Consider the following 16804-nt stretch of genomic DNA (forward strand, 5'->3'; position numbering starts at 1 on the left):
GGGCTTTCCTTCTCCCTGCGCCTCCACACACAGCCACAAGACAAGGGCGACCATTAAGGGCTATTGAAGAAGAAAAAAAACTTTCATTTTTCAGCGTTGCAAGAAATAATGAACAGTTTTCCACAGGATAATATCAGTGCGCAAACGAGCAGGTATGCAGCAGACATTGCATCTCTGGCTGGGGAGTTTAATCGACGCTTTCAAGATTTTGCAGCTATTGAAAAGGAGATTAGCCTTTTCTCCTCTCCATTCTCTGTTGACCCTGACGATGACCCTGACGATGACCCTGACGATGACCCTGACGATGCTACAGATCAGCTGCAGCTCGAGCTCATTGAGCTGAATTGTGACAGCGAGTTACGCAGTCGTTACCAACAGCTCTCTCTTGTGAACTTTTAGCACCAACTGGATAAGAGCCGGTTTCAAGAGATTCACATTAGTGCAGGCAAGTTTTTTTTTTAATTGAGATGAATACATTGTAAAATCTCAGTTAATGTCAGTTGGTCTAAATCAGTTATAAATATATTTGAACACATGTATACTTGGTGTTATGTTCCTGTTCACATTTTTTTAACTTAAAAGTTGACAGACAACCTTTATTACTTTGTGCAATGTACTTTACAATGTTCCTGACATGTTTCAGCTTCCTTTTTTTTATATTAAAGGCAGAGTGATTTAACACCTGTTTAGATTTGTCATCCAAGTCACAAAATGAAACGTATGCCGTTTTCAATAAACTTTGCATAAAATAGTTAATTTGCATTTAATTTAAATGGTTTAAAAGAATGTCAGGCAAAATGGTCGGCCCTCGCACATGTTCACTTCATCAAATCTGACACTCTTCGAAAAGAAGACACCCCTGGGCTAGATGGTAAGTTGACGCCTGAATCAAAATATCGTCCAGATAGGGCGCCACTGCTATGCCCCGCGGCCTTAGAACCGCCAGAAGGTACTCTATCACCTTTGTGAAAATTCTGGGAGCTGTGGCCAACCCGAAAGGAAGGGCCACAAACTGGTAATGTTTATCCAGGAAGGCGAACCTGAGGAACTGGTGATGATCTTTGTGGATAGGAATGTGAAGATACGCATCCTTCAAGTCCACGGTGGTCATATATTCACCCTCCTGGATCATTGGTAAAAACATAATTTATGCTTACCTGATAAATTTATATCTCTTGTAGTGTATCCAGTCCACGGATCATCCATTACTTGTGGGATATTCTCCTTCCCAACAGGAAGTTGCAAGAGGATCACCCACAGCAGAGCTGCTATATAGCTCCTCCCCCAGCTGTCATATCCAGTCATTCGACTGAAAACAGAGAAAGCAGAAACCATAGGGTGCAGTGGTGACTGTAGTGTAATTAAAATTTAGACCTGCCTTAAAAGGACAGGGCGGGCCATGGACTGGATACACTACAAGAGAAATAAATTTATCAGGTATGCATAAATTATGTTTTCTCTTGTTAAGTGTATCCAGTCCACGGATCATCCATTACTTGTGGGATACCAATACCAAAGCTAAAGTACACGGATGATGGGAGGGACAAGGCAGGATTAAGCAGAAGGAACCACTGCCTGAAGAACCTTTCTCCCAAAAACAGCCTCCGAAGAAGCAAAAGTATCAAATTTGGAAAATTTGGAAAAGGTGTGAAGCTAAGACCAAGTCGCGGCCTTGCAAATCTGTTCAACAGAGGCCTCATTTTTAAAGGCCCAGGTGGAAGCCACAGCTCTAGTAGAATGAGCTGTAATCCTTTCAGGGGCTGCTGTCCAGCAGTCTCATAGGCTAGGCGTATTACGCTCCGAAGCCAAAAGGAAAGAGAGGTTGCCGAAGCTTTCTTTGACCTCTCCTCTGTCCAGAGTAAACGACAAACAGGGAAGATGTTTGACGAAAATCCTTAGTAGCTTGTAAGTAAAACTTCAAGGCACGGACTACGTCCAGATTATGTAAAAGACGTTCCTTCTTTGAAGAAGGATTAGGACACAATGATGGAACAACAATCTCTCGATTGATATTCTTGTTAGAAACCACCTTAGGTAAAAACCCAGGTTTGGTACGCAGAACTACCTTATCTGCATGAAAAATCAGATAAGGAGAATCACATTGTAAGGCAGAGACTCTCCGAGCCGAGGAAATAGCCATCAAAAACAGAACTTTCCAAGATAAAAGCTTAATATCAATGGAATGAAGGGGTTCAAACGGAACTCCTTGAAGAACCTTAAGAACCAAGTTTAAGCTCCACGGGGGAGCAACAGGTTTAAACACAGGCTTAATTCTAACCAAAGCCTGGCAAAATGCCTGGACGTCTGGAACCTCTGCCAGACGCTTGTGCAAAGGAATAGACAGAGCAGAAATCTGTCCCTTTAAGGAACTAGCTGATAATCCTTTGTCCAAGCCCTCTTGGAGAAAGGACAATATTCTAGGAATCCTAACCTTACTCCATGAGTAATTCTTGGATTCACACTACTAAAGATATTTACTCCATATCTTGTGGTAGATTTTCCTGGTAACAGCCTTTCGTGCCTGTATTAAAGTATCAATGACTGACTCGGAGAAGCCACGCTTTGATAGAATCAAGCGTTCAATCTCCATGCAGTCAGTCTCAGAGAAATTAGATTTGGATGATTGAAAGGACCTTGTATTAGAAGGTCCTGCCTCAGAGGAAGAGTCCATGGTGGTAGAGATGACATGTCCACTAGGTCTGCATACCAAGTCCTGCGTGGCCACGCAGGCGCTATCAGAATCACCGATGCTCTCTCCTGTTTGATTTTGGCAATCAGTCGAGGGAGCAGAGGAAACGGTGGAAACACATAAGCCAGGTTGAAGAACCAAGTCGCTGCTAGAGCATCTATCAGCATCGCTTCTGGGTCCCTGGACTTGGATCCGTAACAAGGAAGCTTGGCGTTCTGGCAAGACGCCATGAGATCCAACTCTGGTTTGCCCCAACAATGAATCAATTGAGCAAACACCTCCGGATGGAGTTCCCACTCCCCCGGATGGAAAGTCTGACGACTTAGAAAATCCGCCCCCCAGTTCTCCACGCCTGGGATATGGATTGCTGACAGGTGGCAAGAGTGGTACTCTGCCCAGCAAATTATTTTTGAGACTTCTAACATCGCTAGGGAACTCCTGGTTCCCCCTTGATGGTTGATGTAAGCCACAGTTGTGATGTTATCCGACTGAAATCTGATGAACCTCAGTGTTGCTAACTGAGGCCAAGCCAGAAGAGCATTGAATATCGCTCTTAACTCCAGAATATTTATTGGAAGGAGTTTCTCCTCCTGAGTCCACGATCCCTGTGCCTTCAGGGAGTTCCAGACTGCACCCCAACCTAGAAGGCTGGCATCTGTTGTTACAATTGTCCAATCTGGCCTGCGAAAGGTCATACCCTTGGACAGGTGTACCCGAGACAACCACCAGAGAAGAGAATCTCTGGTCTCTTGATCCAGATTTAGCAGAGGGGACAAATCTGTGTAATCCCCATTCCACTGACTCAGCATGCATAATTGCAGCGGTCTGAGATGAAGGCGCGCAAATGGCACTATGTCCATTGCCGCTACCATTAAGCCGATTACCTCCATACACTGAGCTACCAAAGGGCGCGGAATGGAGTGAAGAACACGGCAAGCATTTAGAAGTTTTGATAACCTGGACTCCGTCAGGTAAATTTTCATTTCTACAGAATCTATAAGAGTCCCTAAGAAGGAGACTCTTGTGAGTGGGGATAGAGAACTCTTTTCCTCGTTCACTTTCCACCCGTGCAACCTCAGGAATACCAGAACTATCTCTGTATGAGACTTGGCAACTTGAAAGCTTGACGCCTGTATCAGGATGTCGTCTAGATACGGAGCCACCGCTATGCCTCGCGGTCTTAGAACCGCCAGAAGTGAGCCCAGAACTTTTGTAAAGATTCTCGGGGCTGTAGCCAACCCGAAGGGAAGAGCTACAAATTGGTAATGCCTGTCTAGAAAGGCAATTTAGAAACCGATGATGATCTTTGTGAATCGGTATGTGAAGGTAGGCATCCTTTAAGTCCACTGTGGTCATGTACTGACCTTCTTGGATCATGGGTAGGATGGTCCGAATAGTTTCCATTTTGAAAGATGGAACTCTGAGGAATTTGTTTAAGATCTTTAGATCCAAAATTGGTCTAAAGGTTCCCTCTTTTTTGGGAACCACAAACAGATTTGAATAAAAACCCTGTCCTTGTTCCGTCCGCGGAACTGGATGGATAACTCCCATAACTAGGAGGTCTTGCACACAGCGTAGGAATGCCTCTTTCTTTATCTGATTTGCAGATAGCCTTGAAAGATGAAATCACCCTTGTGGAGGGGAAGCTTTGAAGTCCAGAAGATATCCCTGAGATATGATCTCCAACGCCCAGGGATCCTGAACATCTCTTGCCCACGCCTGGGCGAAGAGAGAAAGTCTGCCCCCTACTAGATCCGTCGCCGGATAGGGGGCCGTTCCTTCATGCTGTCTTAGAGGCAGCAGCAGGCTTTCTGGCCTGCTTGCCTTTGTTCCAGGACTGGTTAGGTTTCCAGGCCTGCTAAGATTGAGCAAAAGTTCCCTCTTGTTTTGAAGCGGAGGAAGTTGATGCTGCACCTGCCTTGAAATTTCGAAAGGCACGAAAATTAGACTGTTTGGCCTTTGCTTTGGCCCTGTCCTGAGGAAGGGTGTGACCCTTACCTCCAGTAATGTCAGCAATAATTTCCTTCAAACCAGGCCCGAATAAGGTCTGCCCCTTGAAAGGAATGTTGAGTAATTTAGACTTCGAAGTCACATCAGCTGACCAGGATTTAAGCCATAGCGCCCTACGCGCTTGGATGGTGAATCCGGAATTCTTAGCCGTTAGTTTAGTCAAATGAACAATGGCATCAGAAATAAAAGAGTTAGCTAGCTTAAGTGTTCTAAGCTTGCCAATAATTTCAGTCAATGGAGCTGTATGGATGGCCTCTTCCAGGGCCTCAAACCAGAATGCCGCCGCGGCCATGACAGGCGCAATGCATGCAAGGGGCTGTAAAATAAAACCTTGTTGAATAAACATTTTCTTAAGGTAACCCTCCAATTTTTTATCCATTGGATCTGAAAAAGCACAACTGTCCTCAACCGGGATAGTAGTACGCTTTGCTAAAGTAGAAACTGCTCCCTCCACCTTAGGGACCGTCTGCCATAAGTCCCGTGTAGTGGCGTCTATTGGAAACAATTTTCTAAATATAGGAGGTGGAAAAAAGGCACACCCGGTCTATCCCACTCCTTGCTGTAAGCCTTTTAGGTATAGGAAAAACATCAGTACACACCGGCACCGCATAGTATTTATCCAGCCTACACAATTTCTCTGGTACTGCAACTGTGTTACAGTCATTCAGAGCAGCTAATACCAACCCAAGCAACACACGGAGGTTCTCAAGCTTAAATTTAAAATTAGAAATCTCTGAATCAGGTTTCCCCGAATCAGAGATGTCACCCACAGACTGAAGCTCTCCGTCCTCATGATCTGCATATTGTGACGCAGTATCAGACATGGCCCTTACAGCATCTGCACGCTCTGTATTTCTCCTAACCCCAGAGCAATCGCGCTTGCCTCTTAAAGGGACACTGTACCCAAATTTTGTCTTTGGTAATTCAGAAAGAGCATTCAATTTTAAGCAACGTTCTAATTTACTCCTATTATCAATTTTTCTTCGTTCTCTTGCTATCATTATTTGAAAAAGAAGGCATCTAAGCTTTTTTTTGGTTTCAGTACTCTGGACAGCACTTTTTTATTGGTGGATGAATTTATCCACCAATCAGCAAGGACAACCCAGGTTGTTCACCAAAAATGGGCCGGCATCTAAACTTACATTCTTGCATTTCAAATAAAGATACCAAGAGAATAAAGAAAATTTGATAATAGGAGTAAATTAGAAAGTTGCTTAAAATTTCATGCTCAATCTGAATCACGAAAGAAAATTTTTGGGTACAGTGTCCCTTTAATTCAGGCAACCTGGATAATACCTCTGACAGGGTATTATTCATGATTGCAGCCATGTCCTGCAAGGTAATCGCTATGGGCGTCCCTGATGTAATTGGCGCCATATTAGCGTGCATCCCCTGAACGGGAGGCGAAGGGTCTGACAAGTGGGGAGAGTTAGTCGGCATAACTTCCCCCTCGTCAGAATCTTCTTCTTTTACATTTAAAGACTGATCTTTACTGTTTAAGGTGAAATCAATACATTTAGTACACATTCTCCTATGGGGCTCCACCATGGCTTTCAAACATAATGAACAAGTAGTTTCCTCTGTGTCAGACATGTTTAAACAGACTAGCAATGAGACTAGCAAGCTTGGAAAACACTTTAAACAAGTTTACAAGCAATATAAAAAACGTTACTGCACCTTTAAGAAACACAAATTTTGTCAAAATTTGAAATAACAGTGAAAAAAGGCAGTTACACTAAAGAAATTTTTACAGTGTATGTAACAAGTTAGCAGAGCATTGCACCCACTTGCAAATGGATGATTAACCCCTTAATACCCAAAACGGAATAATAAATGACAAAAACGTTTTTTTTAAACAGTCACAACTGCCACAGCCCTTCTGTGGCTTTTTACCTCCCTCAAAAACGACTTTGAAGCCTTTTGAGCCCTCCAGAGATGTCCTGGATCATGCAGGAAGAAGCTGGATGTCTGTGTCTGTAATTTTTGCTGTGCAAAAAAAGGCAAAATAGGCCCCTCCCACTCATATTACAACAGTGGAAAGCCTAAGGAAACTGTTTCTAGGCAAAATTCAAGCCAGCCATGTGGAAAAAAACTAGGCCCCAATAAGTTTTATCACCAAATACATATAAAAACGATTAAACATGCCAGCAAACGTTTTATATTACATTTTTATAAGAGTATGTATCTCTATTAATAAGCCTGATACCAGTCGCTCTCACTGCATTTAAGGCTTTACTTACATTAGTTCGGTATCAGCAGCATTTTCTAGCAAATTCCATCCCTAGAAAAATATTTTAACTGCACATACCTTATTGCAGGAAAACCTGCACGCCATTCCCTCTCTGAAGTTACCTCACTCCTCAGAATATGTGAGAACAGCCATGGATCTTAGTTACTTCTGCTAAGATCATAGAAAACGCAGGAAGATTCTTCTTCTAAATACTGCCTGAGATAAACAGTACACTCCGGCACCATTTAAAAATAACAAACTTTTGATTGAAGAATAAACTAAGTATAAAACACCACACTCCTCTTACGACCTCCATCTTGGTTGAGGCTTGCAAGAGAATGACTGGGTATGACAGCTGGGGGAGGAGCTATATAGCAGCTCTGCTGTGGGTGATCCTCTTGCAACTTCCTGTTGGGAAGGAGAATATCCCACAAGTAATGGATGATCCGTGGACTGGATACACTTAACAAGAGAAATGGTTCGTATAGTCTCCATCTTGAATGATGGGACTCTGAGAAATTTGTTTAGAGTTTTGAGATCTAAAATCGGTCTGAAGGTTCCCTCTTTTTTGGGAACCACGAACAGATTGGAGTAAAACCTCTGCACCTTGTTCCACTTTTGGAACTGGGCAGATTACACCCATGGTATATAGGTCTTCTACACAGCGTAAGAACGCCTCTCTTTTTGTCTGGTTTACAGACAAACGTGAAAGATGAAATCTCCCCCTTGGGAGAGAATCTTTGAATTCTAGACGATACACCCCCTGGGTCACAATTTTTAATGCCCAGGAATCCTGAACATCTCTTGCCCAAGCCTGAGCGAAGAGAGAAAGTCTGCCCCCTACTAGATCCGGTTCCGGATCGGGGGCTGCCCCTTCATGCTGTCTTGGTAGCAGCAGCGGGCTTCTTGGCCTGTTTACCTTTATTCCAGGTCTGGTTAGGTCTCCAGTCTGACTTGGATTGAGCAAAGTTCCCCTCCTGCTTGGAGGCGGATGAGGAAGTAGAGGGACAGCCTTTAAAGTTTCGAAAGGAACGAAAATTATTCTGTTTGGTCCACATTTTAACCATCTTGTCCTGAGGAAGGGCATGACCTTTACCTCCAGTAATGTCAGAAATGATCTCCTTTAGTTCAGGCCCGAATAGGGTCTTACCATTAAAGGGAATAGCTAAAAGCTTGGATTTAAATGACACATCAGCAGACCACGACTTAAGCCATAACGCTCTACGCGCTAAAATGGCAAAGCCTGCATTCTTAGCCGCTAATTTAGCCATTTGGAAAGCGGCATCTGTAATAAAAGAATTTGCTAGCTTGAGAGCCTTAATTCTATCCAAAATATCATCTAATGGGGTCTCAACCTTAAGAGACTCCTCCAGAGCCTCAAACCAAAAAGCTGCTGCAGTAGTTACTGGAACAATGCACGCTATAGGTTGCAGAAGAAAACCCTGATGAATAAACAACTTCTTTAGAAGCCCTTCTAATTTTTTATCCATAGGATCTTTGAAAGCCCAACTGTCCTCGATAGGTATAGTTGTACGCTTGGCCAGTGTAGAAATAGCTCCCTCCACCTTAGGGACCGTCTGCCATGAATCCCGAATGGTATCAGATATGGGAAACATTTTCTTAAAAGTAGGAGGGGAGAGAACGGAATGCCTGGTCTATCCCAATCCTTAGTAACAATGTCCGAAATTCTTCTAGGGACTGGAAAAACATTAGTGTAAGTAGGGACCTCTAGATATTTATCCATTTTCACAATTTCTCTGGCGGGATGACAATTAGGGTCACAATCATCCAGAGTCGCTAAAACCTCCCTGAGTAACAAGCGGAGATGTTCAAGCTTAAACTTAAAGGCCGTCACATCTGAGTCTGTTTGAGGGAACATCTTTCCTGAATCAGAAAGCTCTCCCTCAGACAGCAATTCCCCCACCCCCAAATCAGAACACTGTGAGGGTACATCGGAGATGGCCAATAAAGCATCAAAGGGCTCAGCATTTACTCTAATACCGGACCCACTGCGCTTACCCTGTAAACCAGGCAGTTTAGATAATACCTCTGTAAGGGTAGTAGACATAACTGCCGCCATATCTTGCAGGGTGAAAGAATTAGACGCACTAGAAGTACTTGGCGTCGCTTGGGCGGGCGTTAAAGGTTGTGACACTTGGGGAGAAGTAGATGGCATAACCTGATTCTCTTCTGACTGAGAATCATCCTTAGACATACTTTTATCAGCTAAAATATGTTCTTTGCGATGTAAGACCCTTTCAGTACATGAGGGACACATTTGAAGTGGGGGTTCCACAATGGCTTCTAAACACATAGAACATTGGCTTTCCTCAATGTCAGACATGTTGAAACAGGCTAGTAATGACCACAAACAGGCTTGAAAACACTTTATTTTGTGAAAATGTATCCCAACTTGTCAGCTAAGATTGCCCCACAAGAAAAGGATTACTTAACCCTTAAGAACCAAAAAACGTTATTTCCAAAAAGCGTTATAAACAAAAAAAAATCATGCACCTCGCCACACGCCTACCTGCCCTCAGGGGTCTGCAAAATCGTATTAACCCTTTCCTGAAAGGCCCACCGGAGTTGGAGCTTGCGGCTTGCCTGGGAAATACAACTGCGCAACTGAGGGGCGAAAATAGGCCCCGCCCATCTAACTCGATGTTTCACAGCCTTAACAATAACCGCACCAGAGCGGTCTAAAACCTAGCCATGTGGGTTATATACCCATCTAAATGAAGCCATGTGTACCCTCCATTGTTAAAATAAATTAAAAACGTTTGCACAAAAAAACGTTATATAAACTCCCAACATAGAATCGTTTGCTCCACAAGCATCATGTCATCAGTGTCAACTATTTTTTACAGCCCAACATACAGGTCCAGTAATACCCCTCTCTATACATTAGGATTACTGCTTACCCTTTCCCTCATGGGGATACTGTCAGCCAATTCTGAAATAACACAGTATCTCCAGAAAAAAATTACTGAACATACCTCAATGCTTGTAGCATGAAAAACGTTCCTCACACTGAAGTTTCTTAAGTACTCCTCAGCCATTCTGTGGGAACTACTCTGGATCTTAGTAACAACTGCTAAGATCATCAGTCTCCAGGCAGAAATGTTCATCCATCTGCTGCTTGGGAAGAAATAGCACTCACCGGTACCATTTAAAATAAAAAAAGTCTTGCTTGAAGAAAATAAAAACTAACATTTTATCCATTCAAATCCCTCAACCAGCATCTATAATGGACACAGACGTTGACACAGCGTCACCCCCAATAAACGCTAACTTACCCAAAGAGAGAAGATCACACTGGACCACAGTCATTCACAAGAAGAAGCCACATTTACCTAAGGAGGGACAAGACCCCCCGATATGAAAAACAGAAGGTGGAAAACTCATCTAGTTTAACTCAAACTCTGGATCCAGACAGGTACTCTATTTGGGGACACTTATTCCTGGGATCCGGTATTGAACCTGTTACCACTGTGTTCTCCAGAATGAAACTCCATAGTTACCGTCAAGCCCTCCCTTAGGGGAGCAATGGAGTTAGGTGGATATGTATAGAAGGTTGTTTAGATAATTTGTATAATTGCCTATTCTGTACGAATTCTTTAAGGAAGCACATGCAGCATCTCTTATTATCATTAGTCATTGTTTGCAGTAATCCCGATGGAGGGGACTACCTTCTTCCCCCATATTGCATCTGCGTGACAGCGAAACACTGTTTTTGCTCACGCACTGGCAAATGTTGTATAGTTTCAGTTATAGTTACAGATTTTGTTTCTTGTTATTATTTTTTTGTTTGATGTTTATTGACATTGTCCTTCTGCCTAGGAGTGGAAAAAATACAACACTACCTTTTGTTACAGCCAAGAATTTTCTGCTAGATAATTCCTCGAGTGCTCTAGATGTCGCCTGTCTCAGTAAGCATCAGAGTTGTAAGTACGTAATTCACCCATGACACCGCAACACCTTGATAACTCCATGCACATAATCTCAGTCAATGCTAAGGGTTTAAATTCTCCCAAAAAAAGAAATATAGCTCTGACCGATTTTAAAAGATTAAAGGGAGACATTATACTTTTACAGGAGACCCATTTCTTGAAAGGAAAAGAACCAAAGACATTTCACTATAAATTTGGTACTAGCTTTTATGCCTCAAACCCCAAAAAGAAAATACAAGGGGTGGGTGTCCTCATCAAAAAGGGAGTGCCTTTTCGAGAAAGTAAGATACTTGGAGATAGAGAAGGGCGCTATATAGCGATCAAGGGCCTCTTGTACGGCCGCCCAGTCACTATTGTGTCTGTATATGTGCCACCGACAAAACAGTTCCCATTACTAAAAAAGCTGACAAATGAAATTTTAACATTTTCAAGTGGAAGCCTACTGATGGGTGGGGACTTAAATATCGCACTGAACCCTACAGTAGACTGTTCATCCACCCAGTCTTCCATGCCAACCCGAATAATTCAGAAAACACATTTGCTTCTAACACAGCTTACAGCAAAAGATGTCTGGAGAACATTAAACCCAGAAGCCAGAGATTTCACATTCTTTTCCCATCCTCATAAACGTCACACACGCATCGATTACATATTTACAGACGTCACAGGGATGTCCATGTTTAGATCTGCCCAGATCACACCAATAACTTGGTCAGATCATAATTTAGTTAATTGCTCATTTATATGGCCCTCAAAACCAATTAAAGATTTTATTTGGAGGTTAGATGAATATATGCTACACGATATAGAGTTAAAAATCAAACTGACAGAACCTATCACTGAATACTTCCAATTCAACACAGCAGCAAACACCTCACCCCAGAATAACTGGGAAGCGCACAAAGCCGTGATAAGAGGAGAGCTCATTGCTTATAAAGCCAGACAGAACAGAATCAAAAGAGAAAAAATAAACACCCTCATCACATCGATCGAGGTGATAGAATCCCAGCACAAATTACACTCTGACGACCCACAAATTCTAGCAGTTCTTTCCGAAAAGAAGAAGGAACTAGCCTCAATACTTAACAAAGACATTAACAGACAAAGACTTCATTTAAAACGCCAAATATATGAATCACATAACAAGCCAGGCAGATCTCTAGCCCGACTAATAAAGAAAAAGTCAAACACTGCGTATATATTGCATGTGAAAGACAGACAGGGACGTCATTGTGACACATCCCACTCCATAGCGGCGGCATTTAGAGCCTACTTCAAGGATTTATATAATTTAAACACACAGGACACAAGGACTAGAGAACAACATAGAGAAAATAGACCGTTACTTGACACAATTACACAAGACCAAATGGATAGCCTACAGGAACCATACACTATAGAAGAAATATCTAACGTCATAAAAGACCTACCTACGGGTAAAGCGCCAGGCCCTGACGGGTTCTCCTATTCATACTATTCTAAATTTAAAGACTTACTAGTTCCTCACCTTCTCTCATATTATAACTCTATAGATGAAACGCATGTTTTTTCCAAAACAGCATTTGAAGCACATATCATATTGATACCCAAACCAGGGAAGCCTTTAGATGATCCAACCAGCTACCGGCCAATCTCCTTGTTGAATGCCGATGTAAAAATCTTTTCAAAGATCTTGGCGACACGATTAAATAGAGTTATCGCAGATTTAGTGCACCCAGATCAGATAGGGTTCATTCCGGGTAGGGAGGCGAAGCATGGCACGGTCAGGGCCTTAAATATCATTAATTATGCTCAAGAACATCAGATTCCGCTGGTCCTCTTATCTATGGATGCGGAAAAGGCCTTTGACCGTGTCAGCTGGGACTTCCTACACGCTACATTACAACACATGGGTCTTGACAGCATATCATATTGAGTGTCTGCACTCTATGCACAGCCGACTGCACGCATTCACATTAATGGCATACTCTCAGAACCCTTTCAGTTAACGAACGGCACCAGACAGGGATGTCCACTTTCCCCCTTATTATTTGCATGCATTATTGAGACCCTGGCCACGAAAATCCGAAATAACGCAGCCATTCGAGGCATCCAGATTAAACAACAATTTTATACAATCACACTATACGCTGATGATATCCTTCTATCACTAACACACCCGGCACAGTCTATCCCCGCTACTATTGCAGAACTTAAAACTTTTTATAACCTCTCAAACTTCCTAATAAATTTAACTAAATCGGAAATCCTGAATATAACATTAGATCAGAACTGTCTAAAGGAAACAGAGAAGGTTACACCGTTCAAATGGTGCCATAAAACTCTAAAATACCTTGGAATTAATATTACCCCCACGCTAGACTTGTTATTTCATTATAACTTTGAACCGCTAAGAGACAGAATAATAAATGATCTATCCAGATGGAGACACAAAAGAATCTCATGGATGGGACGTATCAACTTATTCAAAATGAACGCATTTCCACGCATTCTTTATCTCTTACAGACATTGCCGATCCCCCTCCCCGAACATTATATAACATCCCTACAAACAGCCTTCAGCAATTTCACATGGAATAAGAGACACCCCAGAATCAACAAATTTATAATGATGAAACAAAGACCAGGGCGGTCTTGGCATGCCTGATTTACGGGCGTACAGGACGGCCATCTTTTTACAAAGAATACTTGATTTGTACACACATCCATACGCCAAACGCTGGGTAGATATAGAATTAGATGGTCTCCACACAGCACGTATTGGTGAATGGTGTTGGTCGTTTGTTTCCACGCCTAACACACACACTAATAATCCAATCATCACAGAGATCCTTAACATTTGGAACAAGACCCTTACAATTTTCCCCTTTATGACATCTAGACCCTCTCCCCTAACTTCTCTGGTTAAAAATGGGGAACTCGATTTTGGTCCTTTGATATTACAAACACTACCATCCCAAACACTTAGCGATTTACCCATACATCTACTCATAGACAGGGAACAACTTAAACCCCAAAGCGAGATAGTAGAACAGGGACTTAAAAATTTTACAAACTGGTTTAACTACTTCAAATTAAATCACCTGTTACAAGCTCATCCACAGGCCAGAAATATGACAAGACCTCTTACCCACTTCGAATCCCTATTTACGCAAACCCCACACCCAAGACATACAATCTCTAAAATATATAAGTTGCTGGTTCAGAACCGACCTGGTCAGGTGCTGGGCTACATGGAGGGTTGGGAAAGAGATTTGGGGAAAATTATCCTTCCTCAGACTTGCTCGCAAATCTTTCATTACACTATGAAATCTTCGACTTCTATGAGTATTTTGGAAATAAACTTTAAAATTCTACACAGATGGTATTATACTCCGAAGAGATTACACAGATTATTTAGCGATTCGAAGAACAGATGTTGGAGATGTGGTCATGTCGGAAGCGACATGGCGCACATGTGGTGGTGGTGCTCCTCCATCCGTGACCTCTGGAGACAAGTTATTGAGGAAATTGAAAAAATTGTAGAGGCACAGTTACCACTGGACCCTTTGATTTGGCTGTTAAATAAACCACCTAAATTGAAACACAAACCCAAACTTAAAAGCCTTACTATAATGGTGAATAGCATCAAATTTCTGATAGCCAAAAATTGGAGAGGCTCAGAAGCCCCCTATATGACGATGTGGGAGCAAAAAACATCGGAACTAATAGAGATGGAGGAATACCATTACCTAAAATTTGATAAAATGGATCTTTATGCTGAAATAGTTGGTATGTGGGAGGGATACCTTAAATCAAAATACAAAGACAGACATAAACACAATACCCTGGACTCTGAGTAACAGACATTACCCGATTTAGCTTGCATGGCAGGTGGCATCGTGATGAGCACTCTGAGACGACACAAATATCTTTCCATAATATATCGCTTGCATTGAATCTATCAAAAGTTGTAATAAGGTCAGTTTTTTGGCTGGGACTCGCTCACCACTAGGTTATGTTTTAAAGTGACAATGTCTTACTTAGTTTTGTTTAGTTTTATTTTAATATTGTTTGTAGGTGCACAATGAAAGAATACTACGGACCTTTTCTTTTTATTTAAAAATATCGAATATGTGCACCTTTGAATTGTGGAAAATGATCAGCCATTGTATGTACACTTGATGGAGCTGCGACTCCACATATTGTATAATTTCTTCGTAATAATAAAGCGGATTTAAAAAAAAAAAAAAAAAAACTAACATTTTATCACCTCTTTCACTTTACCCTTCCTATTACTAGGAATGACTGGGGGGTGGAGTCAAGGGAGGAGCTATATAGACAGCTCTGCTGTGGTGCTCTTTGCCACTACCTGTTAGCAGGAGGATAATATCCCACAAGTAAAGGATGAATCCGTGGACTCGCCGTATCTTATAGAAGAAAAGAATCACATGCAGGATGTGCTACTGTAAAGCCTCCTCCTCCAATAAATGTAAGCATGAAGGTGGGTCTGAGTGTGATTGCTGTTGTCAGCAGAGTCTGCATCTGCAAAAACTAAACGTTGCAGCTATGCTGGTGTGAGCCAGCCTCTACTCTGACCTGATAGTCAATACCATGTACTTTCTAGCATAAACTTATTATTTTGGACAAAAACAAAGATATACCTTTTGTTTATCCAGTATCTTCATTGCATAATACTGTTCTGCGCCTTTATGTTTCACCAACATTACTCTACCAAATGAGCCTGTTCCAAGGGTTTTTATCCTCTCGAAGTCTTCTAGGCTTGCAGTATTCTAAAGTAAAAATAAATAAAAAAATAAATGGTAATATTCATAAAATGTCTGAAAAAAACAAAATGTAAGCTTACTTGATAAATTCATTTCTTTCAGGATGGTGATAGTCCACGAGTCATCACGTATGAGAATTTCCCCCAACACAAAAAAACACCCAACACACTAGAGCTTTCAACCCTTCCCACTTACAATGATCCTCAGCCATACATATAGCCAAGTAGATGAGGAAAAAAGAAAAGCAGGAAAGACAAAGCAGGGCAAAGTGCAAAATAAGTACCACTGCAACCTGAACAAAAAGAAAGGGCAGGGCTCATGGTCTCTCACCATCATGAAAGAAATTAATTTACCAGATAAGCATAAATTTTGTTTTCCTTTCACCTGATAGTGAGAGTCCAAAAGTCATCACATGTGGGAATCAATACCTAAGCTATGGAGTCCACGAGAACACTGTGAATAGGGGAGGACAAACACTAAAGGCAAAGTCCTCAAAGGCAGACACAAGGACATCTGCACCACAGCCGCAAACCATACCCTTCGAGGCCATGTCGGAGCAATCAAAATTGCAAAAGCTTGTTACTGCTGAGGCAGTTTGAGATTCAAGTGAGAATCCATGATATCTGTCTCTGGCAGACCCCAACATCTCATAATTTAGTTAAAAACTTCTTGATTCAGAGACCATTCCCCTGGGTGAAGAAACTGGCAACAGAAAGTCTGCCTTCAGATTGTTCACACCCAGAATGCAGATGGAGAAATCCTGCAATGATTGCGCTCTGCCAGATTATGCGGGGCACTTCCCATCCTGCGAGTTCCTTCCTGGTATGCCACTGACATGATGTTGTCTGACTGGAATCTCTGAAAGGATTTGTGTCTGGAGGTTGGACAAACTGGTTGAAGAAAGGAGGCTCCCTGAACCAAAAAATGGTAAGTCTGCTATCCATATATTGTGATCCAACAAAATCCACTGAGACAGATACTAATGGTCCCCATTCCATTGATGCTGCATCTGCAATTGGAGGTCCCAAAGATTAAATCTGGCAAATGGAGCTGAATCTGAGGCAGCCACCAAGAGATCTACAATTTCCGTGACTGAGTAACGGAAGAAAAAGGATTCAGCTGCAGAAGGGTGCAAGTGTGATGCAGCTTTAGTCATAGC

The 16804-nt window shown here is 42.1% G+C and overlaps 1 protein-coding gene across 2 annotated transcripts in view; it reads right to left on the minus strand.

Annotated features, from left to right (window-relative positions):
* Nucleotides 1-16804, minus strand: part of PRKACB (protein kinase cAMP-activated catalytic subunit beta) — a 412367-nt gene that overhangs the window by 146948 nt on the left and 248615 nt on the right. For both annotated transcript variants that reach the window (XM_053693314.1, XM_053693315.1), the window contains exon 3: nt 15523-15651. In XM_053693314.1, the coding sequence (XP_053549289.1) occupies nt 15523-15651 (129 nt within the window). The remainder of the gene's footprint in view (nt 1-15522; nt 15652-16804) is intronic.

This window comes from Bombina bombina, chromosome 10, assembly GCF_027579735.1.
Source record: "Bombina bombina isolate aBomBom1 chromosome 10, aBomBom1.pri, whole genome shotgun sequence".
NCBI lineage: Eukaryota > Metazoa > Chordata > Amphibia > Anura > Bombinatoridae > Bombina > Bombina bombina.